Genomic DNA, 15,648 nt, shown 5'->3' with positions numbered 1-15,648 from the left:
GCTCAGTGGTTTAGATAGAATATATTCTATTACTGTTGAATGTTTTAAAATTATTGCCTCAACCCATGTTTTTCAGCTGTTCCTATTTTATTTGTAAACCACCTGTCAGGGGAAAAGGCAGGGTTATAAAATAAATAAATATATACATAATGATAATGGTGGTCTCCTAAGATGGTTGGATGGCACTTTGTATGCCTGCTTCTGGCAACTCCTGCAGCCAAGCTGGTGCCAAACGTATTAGCTCTGCTTTCTTTTAGGCCACGAGCCTGAGGGGGCAGGGTCTTGTCACCTGGGAAGCCCAGCCCCGGAGAGGTCATGTTGGTGCTGCTAACGTAGCAAAAACAATGCGGGATGCAGCAATTAGGAGTTAACAGTCTCTGCAGCCACAGAGGGCACCGTGATTCTCCAGTGGTTTGACTTCAGCCCTGGAGGTGTGCTGACAGGCCAGCTGCTCCTGCTGTAGAGAACACTTTTGAAAGCTATCAACTGCAGTCCGAAGGGACCCAGACACAATAAAGGTTTCTTATTCTGAAATCCCTCTCCCCAACCCCAACTAGCAAAACCAGAATAAATTAAAAAAGCAAAAATTCCACAATAAGTTATAGGAAATATATATATATATATGTACTTTTGTTTAATTTGCACATATTTCAGTTGTACTGTTCAGTTTCTTCAGCTGCATAGTTTGAATAGTTTGGCCGTAGAACTTTAATGATTTTTGCATGGAATAGTAGGCCGGAGATAGGTCTGTGGCATTGCTCATAAAAAACGTATGTCAATTTTTTAAAAAAAATGAACACACCAAAAGCCAAATGTGGAGAAAAAGGTTCATCGGGTTTATTATTTTCCTTTACAAAAGAAATCATGTAAATGTAGCATACTGATTTTTCACCGCCCCAATCCAAAAATAACAAACGCACAACCTGCAAGTTTAAAGAACGATATACTTCAGCTTTTTATAAATTATTATATACAGCCATGGGTGACTATAATTGCATGTTTTGTCACGGCAGAATTTAGAGAGAGAAAAGCACTCTATTACACAGCTGTTTGTGATGGCACATTCCCATCTAATGGATCGTTGGCCCATCAGCTCTCAGTATTCAAGATTGCAGCACCAGGAAGTTCTCTCTTGCTAAAAATAGAGAGTATACCACATAGTTGAGAAGGAAGATACTGAATAGCTGTGAAAGAAATTAAGACAAAGGGGAAATATTGAATCGACCTGGAATTATGCCTTTTGGCTTTGATGCAGCATCCTGGACAGTTTAGTTTTCTCTTTAATTAGGAAGCTGTTGGGACCATACGGCTCTTATTAACCTATTCACCCCGTGCTAGTTTGTTTCAAAGCTGGAGAGAAAAGTCAATGCAGCATTATGCTGCAATCAGCATTAAGCAGCAAGGTTTCCTTAATGCTGCTTTTCCATTAGCCAACAGAGAACTGGTTATAGCAACGTTTCTGCCAATGTCCCTCCTGTGAATTTTTATTTCCTTTTTTTAGAGCACGTTCCCCTGAAGGGCAAAATCAAGCAATAGGTTTTTTCCCCCAGTGTCCCACTGAAATGATGAGTTGTGAACTGTGGCCACACACAACTCCCATTTGGGGCTGTCTTGGAGATGTTTCCTTCGGCTTGTGCATTTACCAAAGCAAAGTTTCAACGATATTGTCCATACTTAGGAAGGCATGCCTTACAGGGTTGTATATTATATAACTGAAATCCTAGTATAATAATCTAGGTTTCACTGTACATTAAATAACATATAGATATATTTATCCATCAGAATTGCAGGAATCTCAGAAAACTGCAACAAAGAAACTGGTGCAATTTAAAACCATTTTAAAAAGCTGTTTCATCCTTTCATAAATATATGGCCCTTTCTATAGTTTTATTTTCCCCCCTTCTTCTTCTAAATATTATAAATCCCTTTACCATCTCTTACTTTTGATCCTGTCTTTTTTGTAACCTGGATCCATCATGCTGCTTTCCGTCTGCTGCTCATGCTTTGCCTCATCCTGCCTCCATCAAAAGGGACGCAATCTCGGGATACACTTGCCATTATTGTTTCTAGGGCAGCTTTGCTTACAGCAAGTCCTACTCAGAGTAGACCCACTGAAATTAATGGACCCAAGTTAATCATGTCCGTTCACTTAAATGGATCTACTCTGAGAGTAGGCCTAGCACTGGATCCAACCCAATGTCTTTAAAATTATTAGTGGGGTGTTAAGGGTGGTTTGTTTATGAAACTATATGTCCAATAGAACAGATCATTACAAGGCTTCCCCCACCGCCTCTCATAAATTATACTACCGAAGGGCGTGCTAAGAAACTGGTTTATATAGGAAATCTCTTTCTATTATATATGAGCATCTCTATAAAAAATGGAAAGAAAGGGTAGGCAAGTACAAATCTGCTGCTTTCAAATAAGCCCATAAAGAAAAGAGATCAAAAACTCAACCTTGAACCGAGGGGGAGGGGGGAGATAAATATGTTTACCAAACATTTCGTTCTATTATGCAATGATTAGGATTTACATTCTACACTGGAAAGAAAATTGGTTTCTTTCCAAGATTGGTCTTCAGATATAATGCATAAAACAATAATTATATACATGGATATATTAAGCTACTCTGTATGTTACATCCAGCAATTCAATTAATATCCTACATGGAGAAGACAAGAAGGGATATTCATCTTGAAAATTTAATTTTTAGTCATCAAAACATAATCCTCTTTCGTCATCAGTGGAATCTGCATAGGACTCTACTGCACTGTATATGAAAGGGTAGAGTTTGATCTCTGGTCTTGGCGTAGAGCAGCACCTGCATTCCTCATTGTAATATCTGAGCAACAGCCTGTAGACATCCCCTGGAAAATGAAAAACAAAGCAAAACAAAATCAAAAGTTATTCATTTTGAAAGAGCCAGTTTTTAACAGCCTGCTCACAAACAATTGAATTGTAAACACCACAGCTCAATTTCTTCATTTCCCAAAAATCTTTTCCTTGATTTAGGTCAGTAGTATAATAGCGACCATGACCCTGCCTTGTTTATCATCACACGTTCTTCCAAAGAGTCAGTTGATGCTTACCAACAGTTTGTCCTCTCTCGATTAGGAAAGTGTGCATGCTGTAAATGTCTCTCATCAACTCAGCATCTCCAAAGGTAAAATAAACAATGTCTCGCCCAGCCTCTGCAGCTGCCAAGATTTGTATTAAGGCTGAAATAAATTGATACAAGAGAAACAGGTGAATACAGAATGAAGGAGTTCACTGGTGTCAATAGTGGAAAAGCCTTGGAGGGGGTGGTTGGACCCTCAGAAGGAGTGGGAGGAACTCAGGGGGCTGGATCAGGATGACCCTGGGGAGTTACAAGTGGTGGCAGGCTGGTGGATTCTGAGCCCCATTTTGTGCCTGATCCTAAGGAGGGTCCTAAGGAGTGGGAGAGGGGACGGAGATCCACGCTCTGTAGATGAGTCACACAACTTGACAGAACTGTCGCCAGTTACTTTCCCACTCCAGCTTCTGCAGCCAAGGAGCTAGCTCTGGCATCATCCCCAGCTGCACAGCAGCCTCCCGACTTCAGGATAGATGATGGAGAGTACATCTGATGCTGAGCTTGCACCCACCTGCCTCTGTCACTTAGGGCATAGAGATGCCAGGGCACGCAGACCTCACCTAGCCAGCCCACTAGGACTGCCCATTTGCTTGCAGAGTCCTGAGACCCACAGCCATTTGCTGTGTTAAATACTGTGCCCACTCCATCCTTCAAAAGTAAGTTGGAGGGCATTGCACTTATTGGTTCAACAACTTAACTCAAGGTTAGTCATGCCTTTGCTCTCTCATGCAACCACTGTTCCTAGAATTCTGTGACCTCATTTATGTACTGCTTTAATCTAAAAATTAAGGACTGGAATTAGGAGTTCCAGTTTGTCATCAGAAAAGGAGAGCTTGGACAACTATGGAACACCAAACAATCCTATTTTAACAGTGCAATTTTCCTAAATGATACAAACACTTGCTAAACTTGTTAAGGAGGTGCTTTGAGTAGAGTTTACTAATCACACTTAATAAGCTAAGTGTTTGCTTATAACAGAGTCAACGTGGTATTAGCATTTTTGCACCGCGAAGACATCTACCAATCAGCCAATGAATGCAAAGGCTGTCAAATTTGTGTACTTGCACTGCAAAACAGACTCATTCCACAATCGTCACACATCACGCAAAAGGCAAGTTTTCCGACTAGATGGCCCTTGTGGTCCCTTCCAACTTTACACTTCTGTGATTCTGTGATACTGGGAAGTTTACTACTAGTGCAGCAGGACACAATTTTAAAGACTGTCCAGGCATTATAAAACCAAGCAGCTTGTTTGAAGAGGCCAGGGGTTGCCAACATTTTTGAGCCAGCGGACATGTTTGGAATGGTTGCCCATCCTAAAATGGCTGCCTCAGAGGCACGGCAAAATGGCTGCCATGTCCAAAGGAGCGGAAGTAGAGGCAGAACCACAAAATGGTACGGGCATATCCCCCCAATCAGCTACCTTGCCAGCCACTGCCACACTCGAGAAGCTCTTTGCTCAGCTCCTCTGTTCAGAATGGACAAGGGGATGAGTGTCCAATCTTGGTATCCAGTGAAATGGGGAAAAGTTTCAGGGCGTGTGTGTTCAATGTAGGAAAAGCTGAGCAAGTGCAAACTAGAATGCAGCAGGAAGAACAAACAGTCTCTTGTGAATTGTGGATTTCTGAGGGAATATTGACTAAGATCTTTTGCAAGTGCTACAGAAGGCACATGTGGGTATATAATTATTATTTATACCCCGCCCATCTGGCTGGGCTTCCCTACTTGGGTACCACACTTGTGATCCTCACAGTATGGGAATGAAGAACAGGAGCTAAGTTGTCACCATGCTTTTTCCTAGTACAATATATTGCCTCCTCTGAGTAGGGACGAATAAGCAAACTCAAAATTAAAGCAACAACAAAATTAAACCTCCCATCTTCCTGTAGCAATGTAACTCCTTAACAAAGCTCATTAATTTAGGCTTTGACCATATTAAAGTAAAGTGGCATAAAGATAAGAGGACTTGTTTTGCCCCTAATGCCATGGGATAAACAGTGCAATAGTTGCAGGTTTTCTATATTTCTAGCTTTACTTACTACTGCACCATCATACTATCCCTGACCTTGAACAAAAAAATACATTACATTGGCCTTTATTTCCCTAGCTTCATGGAATAATTTATGAAAGAAAAGGTCACTTTGCATGCTTTAATTACTCAGAATTTCAGCTAATGTTGGCAATGCTTCAACTGGAAGACATATGAAATAACTGGTGGGCAAGGAATTGCTATAGTGTGTTCAATTTCTGCACATTTTCCTGTGGCACAATAGCTGTATTTATAGGTGAATTTTATCTGCTTTCTAATTACTAAGAAAAAGAAAAAGTGGCAGACTTTATTTGGGAAGTGATTTTTATATTGCCATTATTACAGTTAATCCAAGCAATCATGTTAGCAGATGCTAACATTTCAGTCTTCCATCAATTCTGTGTACCGTATTTTCCCATGTATAAGACAATGCTTTTTGCTTTTTAAAAAAAGGCAAAAATTGGGTGTCGTCTTATACACGGATAGTGAATGCAGAGGGGGGACGTGCGATTAATGGCAGCAGGAGATTGGCAGCAGTGATTGGGCAGGTGATTGGTGGCTGTGGCAAGGCCTGCTGGCGATTGGCTGTGGCTGCAGCAATTGGGCAGGCAATTGGTGGCTGTGGCGAGGCGGGCAGGCGACTGGCGGCTATGGCAAGTGGGCGGCGAGGTGAGCTATCAGCAGTGGCTGTGGCAAGCGATCAACAGTGGCGGGCAGGCAAGTGAGCGATTGGTGGAAGTGACCCCCCCCCCAAAGCTAAACAACTTAATTTCTTAATTTTGGGTTTAAAAAAATAGGGGTCGTCTTATACAAGGGGGCATCTTATACACAGACAAATACGGTAAACAAAGCCAGTTCGACAAGTTTAGGTTAGCTAGAGCTCCAGGATTTGTGAATATTTTTTCTGTATAACATGTCATCTCAGTCACAGAATGGAATGATTCTCTGTTTGTCCCTAAGCCTTCAAGTGCTGTAAAAGCTAAGGGTTCTAACAGCTACTGCATGCACTTATGGCTTTAACATCCCCCTTCCAAACTTCCTTTGCCCCCAAAGTGTGCCATTGCCAGTCATCCAGGGAATAAATGTTATATTTGCATTTTAGCTTTGCCATTGTTTGTTACTTTGCAAATTTCTCAGAGGTTTGGGTTTTGTAAATTTTAGATTAAGCAGTTACAAATTGGGTAAATAAAAACACCTCACATTTTCTGGCACAAAACAAGGAAGCTGATTTCAGAAATTTTCCCTTCTTGCCCACCCTGCTCTCAGGTACTTTGTTACATGTGATTCTAGTTACACGTAATTTCTAACCTTTACCTTTCAATCTTGAATCGCCTCCAAAAGCACCACAGCCCCAGTTTCCAGTAGCCACTGCAGAAAGGTGATGTGGTGGAATACCAGGTCGAGAGAAACCACAGTAAGCCTGAAGAAAGAAAAATAGCTCATAGCACTTTGCCATTGGGATTTCTCAGCTGTTATTCTATTAACACCACAAAGAACTGTATTTAGTGAATCACTGCAATAAAGATTGTGCATGAAATCAAAATTCTTCGTGTGTATTTCGTTTACGTTTCTTTCATGCTATCTAAACCTACCTAGCCCCTATGGCTCTTCTTCCATCCATTCCCAAACTTTCCTGAATCTTAGGGGGGGAAATACTTAAAACCAGCCTTCGGTAAATTCAACCCATTCAGAATATATTGTTTTGACTGATGCGATTAAATTTACAGACTCCACTAACCCAGAAATAGTACCTCGGGTTAAGAACATTGCTTCAGGATGAGAACAGAAATTGCACGGCGGTGGTGCAGCAGCAGCTGGAGGCCCCATTAGCTAAAGTTGTACCTCAGAACAGTTTCAGATTAAGAACGGACCTCCGGAACGAATTAAGTTCTTAACCCGAGGTACCACTGTATGCCACTTTGAGAAAAAGGTGGGATATCAACACAACAAACAGACAATAATTAAAAATTAAAGTGGGAAGAGAGCTGACCCCCTCTTAGTCTTGGAAGGGAGAAGCTCAGCCTGTCACTTTCCTAGTTGCCCAGCCACCCAGATCACTCACAGGTTAAGGCATGTTTATGCTGATGCAAAGTTGTTGCAAAGAACTAGTATCACAGCTTGCCAGCCTCTCCTAGGTGGGTGGGTTTTCTTGGTCTCACAAGCTGGCAGGTGGAGATAAATGCATATGATGCTTTTTAAAAAAAATGGCAGAAAAGAAGAAAAAATAATCTGGAAAGGCACTCAGAGTGGCGCCCCCCCGCCCACCCCCCTCTCCTGTCCTCTGAAGCGAAGAAGCTGTAGACCAAACTGCTATACTGAGACTGTGGCTTAACAGGGAAAATCAAGTGAATTGGTCAAGCCAGGTTTGTGTGTGGGGATACAATGGAGGGAGTCAGGGACAAGGCAGCCACTGGCACTGCCCAAGATTCCTGACAATGGTTAAGCAAACAACCTGAAATCACCTCACAAACAACCTGAAATTAATACATGACAGGTGGAATTGCAAGCACCTATAAGCAACCAGCATCCTAAAAGAAACATGCCTTGAGATTCTTAGTCTACAGTGTAGCATAGTTTACATATTCCTCATAAATCTGTGTTTGATTTAGTTAATGAAATGCAAAATATGTCGCTCAGCAGTTGCTTCAAGTATGATCCACCACTTTAAAATCACCCCTATTCAAAGAGGAAGAATTGTGTACAGCATGAAAATGTATAAAATCTATCCTAATATATAACTTGTATCTTTCCTATCAACATGATGGAATGCATCAAGTCTGATGTCAGATGCTTAGAGCAGGTGATTTAGTTTTCCAATTAAGATGTCAGTAGAAGTTTACTAATTTTATAGGCTACTATCTATTGCAGTAGCCTATTTTATTCCTATCTGTGATAGCGCCTAATGCTACTTTTAATATGAAATACTAGTTTTACTCTTTTATTTAAAAAGTAAAATAAGTCTTAATTATGCTAGGCATTTTTGAAACCATAATCTTAAAGGGTATGGATCTTTCTTAGATGGAAAATATTAATTATTAAGAAATGCCTGTCATGTTAAATTGAACATGCTTAAGCATATATGGCTGTGTCATATTGAAACCCCTCAAGATTATTAGACAAATTCATATGCTAGCAATGAAGATATATTACAAAGGGTAAAAATAGCTTATGTATTTGTATTTTTGCTGCTTTAGACAAACTACTGTGGCTAACAAGTGGAGCCAATGGCATAGTTTACTATTTTGCAGGGATTTAATATTTTGTTGCATGCTATTAAAAACTGTGTAAGGTGATTTAAGAAAAAATATATATCTAGAAATGGCTTTAAAGATTTGTTATTTATTTAAAAGACATTTTAATGTGATGCTACCACAGTGGATTCAGGCAAACTGTTTTAACCAGACAAGAAAGCACTTCTGCAGTCATTTAGTGTTGGATTCTGGTGGGATCCCTTTTCTAAATTTCACTGCCACGTCAAATTTGGCAAGTTACACTTCTGTAGTTGGTTTAAAATGCCTTCAACTGATGGGTCAAGTCCCACAAGAGAAGCACATCCTAACTGTAGGTCACACAAGTAGCGCTTCCCATAATTTCCAAACACCCCAAGCCTTTACGTTGGTTTTAAAAAAGTACCGTATTTTTCGCCCTATAAGACGCACATTTCCCCCTCCAAAAATGAAGGGGAAATGTGTGTGCGTCTTATGGGGCGAATGCAGGCTCCTTGGCTTCAGCGATAGCAACGCGAAGCCTCCGAAGCCTGCGCTCAGGAGGCTTTGTGTTGCTTCCGCAGAAGCCAGGAGAGTCTGCTCTTTGAGGCTGGCGGTGGGGGAAAGCAGCGCCTCTTCCATCGCCAGCCCCAGAGGATGGGGGGCAGCGGGAAGGCACCCGACGCCAACCCGGCTTCGAGGCTGGCGGGGGGGGGGAAGCAGCGCTTCCCCCTTCGCCAGCCCAAGAGGATGGGGGGCAGCAGGATGGCGCGCGACGCCTTCCCGCTACTCCCCAACCCGGCTTCGAGGCTGGCTGGGGGGAAAGCAGCGCTTCCCCCTTCGCCAGCCCCAGAGGATGGGGGGCAGCGGGAAGGCGCGCGACGCCATCCCGCTACTCTCCAACCCGGCATTGAGGCTGGCGGGGGGGAAAGCAGCGCTTCCCCCCTCGCCAGCCCCACAGGATGGGGGGCAGCGGGAAGGCGCACGACGCCTTCCCGCTACTCCCCAACCCGGCATTGAGGCTGGGGGGCAGCAGGATGGCGCGCGACACCATCCCGCTACTCCCCAACCCGGCATTGAGGCTGGCGGGGGGGAAAGCAGCGCTTTCCCCTTCGCCAGCCCCAGAGGATGGGGTGCAGCAGGATGGCGCGCGACGCCTTCCCGCTACTCCCCAACCCGGCATTGAGGCTGGCGAGGGGGGAAAGCAGCGCTTCCCCCCTCGCCAGCCCCAGAGGATGGGGGGCAGCGGGAAGGCGCGCGACGCCATCCCGCTACTCTCCAACCATCCTGTGGGCTTTTGCGGGAGATGGGGGAATTCCCCCACCTCCCGCAAAAGCAGGCAAAAGCCGCGCGCTCTTTAAAGGGACTCCGCGGCTTCTGCTGGCTTTTCCCCCCACCTCGTAGAAAAGCCCGTAGGAGCCGCGCAGCCTTTAAAGAGCGCACCGCTCTTGGGGGCTTTTCCCTGAGGAGGGAGAAGGGACTGACTGGCCGAGTCCATCCCTTCTCCCTCCTGTGGGCTTTTGAGGAGATGGGGGAATTCCCCCACCTCCCGCAAAAGCAGGCAAAAGCCGTGCGCTCTGTAAAGGGGCTCCGCGGCTTCTGCTGGCTTTTCTAGGAGGTGGGGGAATTCCCCCACCTTGTAGAAAAGCCCGCAGGAGCCGCACACCCTTTGAAGAGTGCCCCTCTTGGGGGCTTTTCCCCAAGGAGGGAGAAGGGACTGACTGGCTGAGTCCGTCCCTTCTCCCTCCTGTGGGCTTTTGCGGGAGATGGGGGAATTCCCTCACCTCCCGCAAAAGGAGGCAAAAGCCGCACGCTCTTTAAAGGGGCTCCCTGGCTTCTGCTGCCTTTTCTAGGAGGTGGGGGAATTCCCCCACCTCGTAGAAAAGCCCACAGGAGCCGCTCACCCTTTGAAGAGCGCGCCGCTCTTGGGGGCTTTTCCCCAAGGAGGGAGAAGGGACTGACTGGCTGAGTCCGTCCCTTCTCCCTCCTGTGGGCTTTTGCGGGAGATGGGGGAATTCCCCCACCTCCCGCAAAAGGAGGCAAAAGCCGCACACTCTTTGAAGAGTGCCCCTCTTGGGGGCTTTTCCCCAAGGAGAGAGAAGGGACTGACTGGCTGAGTCCGTCCCTTCTCCCTCCTGTCGGCTTTTGCGGGAGATGGGGGAATTCCCCCACCTCCCGCAAAAGGAGGCAAAAGCCGCACACTCTTTAAAGGGGCTCCCTAGCTTCTGCTGCCTTTTCTAGGAGGTGGGGGAATTCCCCCACCTCGTAGAAAAGCCAGCAGGAGCCACGAACCCTTTGAAGAGCGCGCCGCTCTTGGGGGCTTTTCCCCGAGGAGGGAGAAGGGACTGACTGGCCATTTCAGTCCCTTTTCCCTCCTGGTCGAAAAGCCCGTAGGAGTCGCGCACAGCTCCTGTGAGCTTTTGCGGGAGGTGGGGGAATTCCGCCACCTCCTGCAAAAGCAGGGAGAAGGTCTTGGAGTAGCGCACAGGCTGCGTGCAGCCTGTCCGCTGCTCCCAGAGCTGCGGGGGGGAAATCATATTTTTTTCCTTGATTTCCCCCCCTGAAAAGTAGGTGCGTCCTATGGGCCGGTGCGTCCAATAGGGCGAAAAATACGGTATTTCACAAAAGAAAAGTGAGCACAATAGGTGAAAAAATGAAGAGGAGAGGCACATATAGCTAAAATTAGTGAGCACCATACTGCTACTTTTTAAGTAGAATTTATTTTTTAAATTAGGAAGCTATCTAGGAGTTGACCCATCACAACAACACATAGCATAAGGAATCGGTAAGGATGACTGCTTTGCAACCATTTCTGTGGATATTTGGATAAAGCTCCAAGAACGCAACTATTGAGTTCATTTTTTTCAAAATGAAAGGAGGTATTTCAAGAGAGAACCACTTACCAACTTGATTTAACCTGGCAAGGTTCGATTTTAATCTTACTGTTGAAAATATGAATAACGCCTTGTGTGAACTGACACTGCAATTAAGCAGGAAGTCTCCCTTCAAGGAGTTGTTGACACTGCAAAAATTATTGGACAGCACAACTCAAACACTAATGAAATGGCTGCAAATAAATGATGGGCTTAAGGCTGCAGGATGGATTAAGGAGTTACTGGCCTTGTTGAGCTCTCTTCTAATTTTCTCAGGAGCAAACTGATCAAGGAAACGTCTGAAATGAAATGCATCTATGGCTACAATTTCTGTGCAGCGCCTCTGCCATTCATCCCTGCATTGGGTGGGGGGGAGGAGAAGGGAGAGAGAAAAAAGGGCAGTAAAATTAACTGTGCGATAATACTGCTCATATAAACAAGACTGAAAATGAGTTCATCTCTCCAGGGCTTTACCAGTGGTGAAAAAGCACAGAAATAATGTCAAGGAAAAGCAATGCTGTAATAGATCATAGGTGAATAGATCATAGGTGAGAGAGGGAGTGGATGTGGGAGGACACCTGAAGTTTCCCCACAGATTTAGAAATACATTAATTCTACAATGTGAATGTCGGATCCCAAATGTTAAATAATGGACATTATGCAATTTAACCACTAAGATTCCCTGGATGGCCAAGAAAAATAGACAACATTCGTTTTGTTTGCTGTACTGGTATATGTTTCAAACACAATCCTTTTCTTCTTGCCTTTCCTCAGCATAAACAGGCACTTTAAGTCTCAACTAGGTGACAGAAATTAGCAAAGCCTTTGTCCAGACACTTGGGCCTCTGCACCCTCCTAAGAACCCTCTTGGGTTAATCTAATCTTAGGAGCAGTGCCAGAAAGTGCCCTTCCCCCAAAAGGCAGAATTTTTGGAGAACTATGAGACATCACAGAACCAGTTTCAGTGGGAGTTAAGACTTCTTTGCAAGTAGCAAGATCAAATATTCTTTGTTAAGCCTGAAGCAAGAAACAGTATTACTGTCGTATAGAAAAACTAAATACACCAAGTAAAGGTTACTCTGGAAAACATGACACTGGTATACATCCCTCTACTTGTGAGGAAAAGGTTGATTAACTCTGAAATGCTCCAAATTTTCTCTTTACATGTGCACTGTCTCCAACTGCATGTATGTTTCCATGGTACTTTGCACTTCCATCTGATATACCTCAAAAGTGCCCCAAGTCTTTCCAAAGTAAAGAGGAAACATGGTTCTAAGTGGCCTGAGCGGTTTCACACACTGTGAGTCAGAAAACAAAAACTCAAGGTGTGAGTTTAGTAGAATCCCGAGCATAATTTTTCCTAAGAACAAACTGGGCTTGTCTTGATAGGATCGTAGTCAAAATGGGGCAACTGAGAAAGAAGAGGGAGATGCTTGGGTCTTTGAGTCGCGCCCCCCCCCCCCCGGCCAGCAAAAACCCCCCAAAACTCAAAGAGGGCTACCCTCCTGAAAAAACAGCACAATGAGGACTAAACATGCTAAGTATCTATGGGATGACTACTGGAAAAGAAAAAAGGAACACGAGGGGAGGGAATAGCTAGCTGCCATCCTAAACAGAAGCACTCCTTTTGTAAGAGAAAATGCACTGTAACTTTTTGTTGCAGGTCCTCTGTATTGTGCAACCGTCAATTGCAGTCATGGGAAATGAGCTCGCAGCAATGTACCGCCCTGAGGATCTATTTTCAACTTTCACAATGTCAAAGCAACTCTTTTGCAAGAACATTACCTGGGTGTTTGATCTTCGTGGCTCCTGGCCCACTGGTACGTTTCTGCATAGCCAGTATATTCACTATATTGCTCTGTACCTGGGAGGGAAAAGGTCACATTTTAAAAGCCATCATCAGCTGAGATTTTCCTCTCCTCTGTAGAGTCATTCCCATTCTGAATACCTGTTCATTAAGGATGTTAGGAAATGTCATTTGAATAAGCAAAAGCAATGTAGTTTGGATCCAGAAAAGCCAAATGCACAAATAAATCTATGCAAGAGAGCTGTCCCAGAATGTGTATCCCAACTGTTGAACAAGTTGCCAAACTTTGTTACCAACCATCTTTCTCTGTCTCTGCTAAACAAATCATTTTACTGGTATTATGGCTATATGCTGAAAAGGAAGTCTGAATGCCTTGCACATGGGAAATCAGCTTGTCAAAATCCAAAGTGAATAAAACAAGTTTGCAAAATTCTAGTGTAGCGGGGGGGGGGGGGGAGAGAGAGAGAGAGAGAGAGAAGGAGAAAATTGTTTGGTTAGCAGTATTGTAATTCGCTGACTGCCTTGTTGAAACTGAAGGAGGTTGTCATGCTTGATCGCCAGGAAAGAAGGCCAGGAAAGGTTGCACTGTCTTGGGGCCTGAAACTGTCTGATGAGCTTAGAATAATCATCTATCCTTTCATATAACATAGTCAGGGAAGTGAGTTTCAGTCTGATTTTAAGAACCATCTCACAATTTCTAAGCCATGGATTAGAAAGTTCATCAAAACCAAATAGCTGTGGTACCATACATATTATTATTCACAATACACTTGGATTTAATACTGGAATATGAAACCAGACAGGTGATGAATAGCAATGCCTCCACTAAAGCATATGGAAAGGAAAACCTTCTCCTTTGTTAAGATGAATCAATTCATCTTTATTTTAAAAGGCTTTAAAATAATTTTAATTGTTCTTTTCTTCCGTTACTGTTTCTGTGGCTTCTACTTGGGACTACTTTTTATGTTCACCACAGCTACATAAGTGAGAACTGGGGAAGGGTATAAGAGGGAGGCATGAAAAAATGACAACTTTGGTGTCTTCCTCACCATTTGTGAGAAAATCTTTTTAAAGAAAACTGTAATAAATGCAACATGCCTATCAAATTGCAGTTTAGTGATATCGACCATGTTCATACGAACACAAAGTATGTTAATTTTCATTTTAGCAAGGTGTAATTACCTACAGCTGTCAGACTCATAATACATTTTCAAATTGCCTATGCAACATAACCTGTATTTAACCACTCTGAGATCTTATGGTGAATGGCAGAATATAGATAAAATAAAAATAAATGAAGGTATTAAAGCAAAACATCAGACTTCAACTATTCCCTCTGACAACTCAGTAGGTGGGAAAAGCCTCTGCTCTGTGTTTCATATTTGCTACTGTGATGATCTCAAACAGATGCTGGACAATTGCAACAAATCTAATTTCTTTCCAATCTCTCCGTCTCTTCTGCAAATTTCAGAGGCCAGTTGCATCCATTAGGCCACTGAGTCAAGATGCATCATCGAAAGACTGTAATTTATTGGACAGATAGCTGCACACAGCAGAGACTCGCCTAAGCACAGATATGGAAGTAAGCCAAGGATCAAATGAGGATGATGAAATGGCTGTTTCCATTAAGGGAGCAGAACATTGCATCACAGATATTAATTAGAAAGTACTGTAATAAAGTAAAGTGCACAAAAAACCCTGAGAAATAATGCTTCCTTTGTTTGTTTGGCTGTCCCTCAGAAATAAAAGCATCCATTTTGGATTCAGAAGCCCTAAAAACTATTTGCCTTTGCCCTTCAAACAGATTATATATTATATAAATATAACAGATTTATATATTTTTCAAGATTTAATTTAGTACATAGCAATCAACTAAGTTTCAACCTTCAGCAACAATCCATATAGCTCAAATCATGCTTAGCTGCTCTCTTCGTTTGGGAAAATAAAACAAACGGCCATAGTAAATACATATACAATCACAATTTTTGGATTCAATTGGGAACCTCTAACATCATATCTGGTACCTGGAACATATGTTTTTGCTGTTAACAGTAAAGGATCACATATATCCAAGTTGCCAGTTGTCTTTGTATTGTACTTTCCTCTAGGCTGGGTAACACTCAAGAGTTCCCATGCATCTAACCAGCTGCATCATTTGGCTCATTTTTAACTACCCCCCCCCAAGGAGCTCAAAGTGGCATAAATTGTTCTCCCTGCACCCCCATTTTATCCTCAGCCTAGATATAGTGACTAGCCTAATTTCACACACTAAGTAGGGATTTGAATCTGAATCTCCCCGATTCTAAAATGAGTCTAAACACATTGGCTCAGTTCCATTGAATACATATCCTAGATTGCTGTCTTTTGCCCAGCGATACGAACTGGGAGTAAGTTTCTGGAGTTGTTTGGCACCAGGTTCACATGAGGTATGTGAATATTTCTCAAGTGTGAGGCTTACAAAAACTAACCTGTGATAATTAGACATTCATTGTGATCCAGGACTTCAGTAATGAGACGAGATACAATCAGTTCTGGATTGATTAGGAAGCGAATTTCTTCTTGCACCAGTCCTGCCCCAGTGACGCCACCTCCAACAAAGCGATTAGCAAAATCAACCT

General features: G+C 43.4%; 1 protein-coding gene across 1 annotated transcript in view; it reads right to left on the bottom strand.

Moving 5' to 3' along the window:
• Positions 1 to 815: 815 nt before the first annotated feature.
• PARG (poly(ADP-ribose) glycohydrolase) overlaps positions 816 to 15,648 on the bottom strand; it is a 68,973-nt gene continuing 54,140 nt past the window's right edge. The window contains exons 13-18 of the mRNA XM_083439952.1: positions 15,499 to 15,646; positions 13,009 to 13,087; positions 11,471 to 11,579; positions 6,459 to 6,564; positions 3,090 to 3,218; positions 816 to 2,867 (exon numbers count right to left, since the gene is read on the bottom strand). Coding sequence (XP_083296078.1) covers positions 2,710 to 2,867; positions 3,090 to 3,218; positions 6,459 to 6,564; positions 11,471 to 11,579; positions 13,009 to 13,087; positions 15,499 to 15,646 — 729 coding nt within the window. The 3' untranslated portion in view covers positions 816 to 2,709. The remainder of the gene's footprint in view (positions 2,868 to 3,089; positions 3,219 to 6,458; positions 6,565 to 11,470; positions 11,580 to 13,008; positions 13,088 to 15,498; positions 15,647 to 15,648) is intronic.

Source organism: Podarcis tiliguerta (genome assembly GCF_965153285.1).
Source record: "Podarcis tiliguerta genome assembly, chromosome: 5".
NCBI classification, from domain to species: Eukaryota; Metazoa; Chordata; class Lepidosauria; order Squamata; family Lacertidae; genus Podarcis; species Podarcis tiliguerta.
The sequence above is the reverse complement of the archived record's forward strand: the minus strand, read 5'-3'. Positions and strand labels throughout refer to the sequence as shown.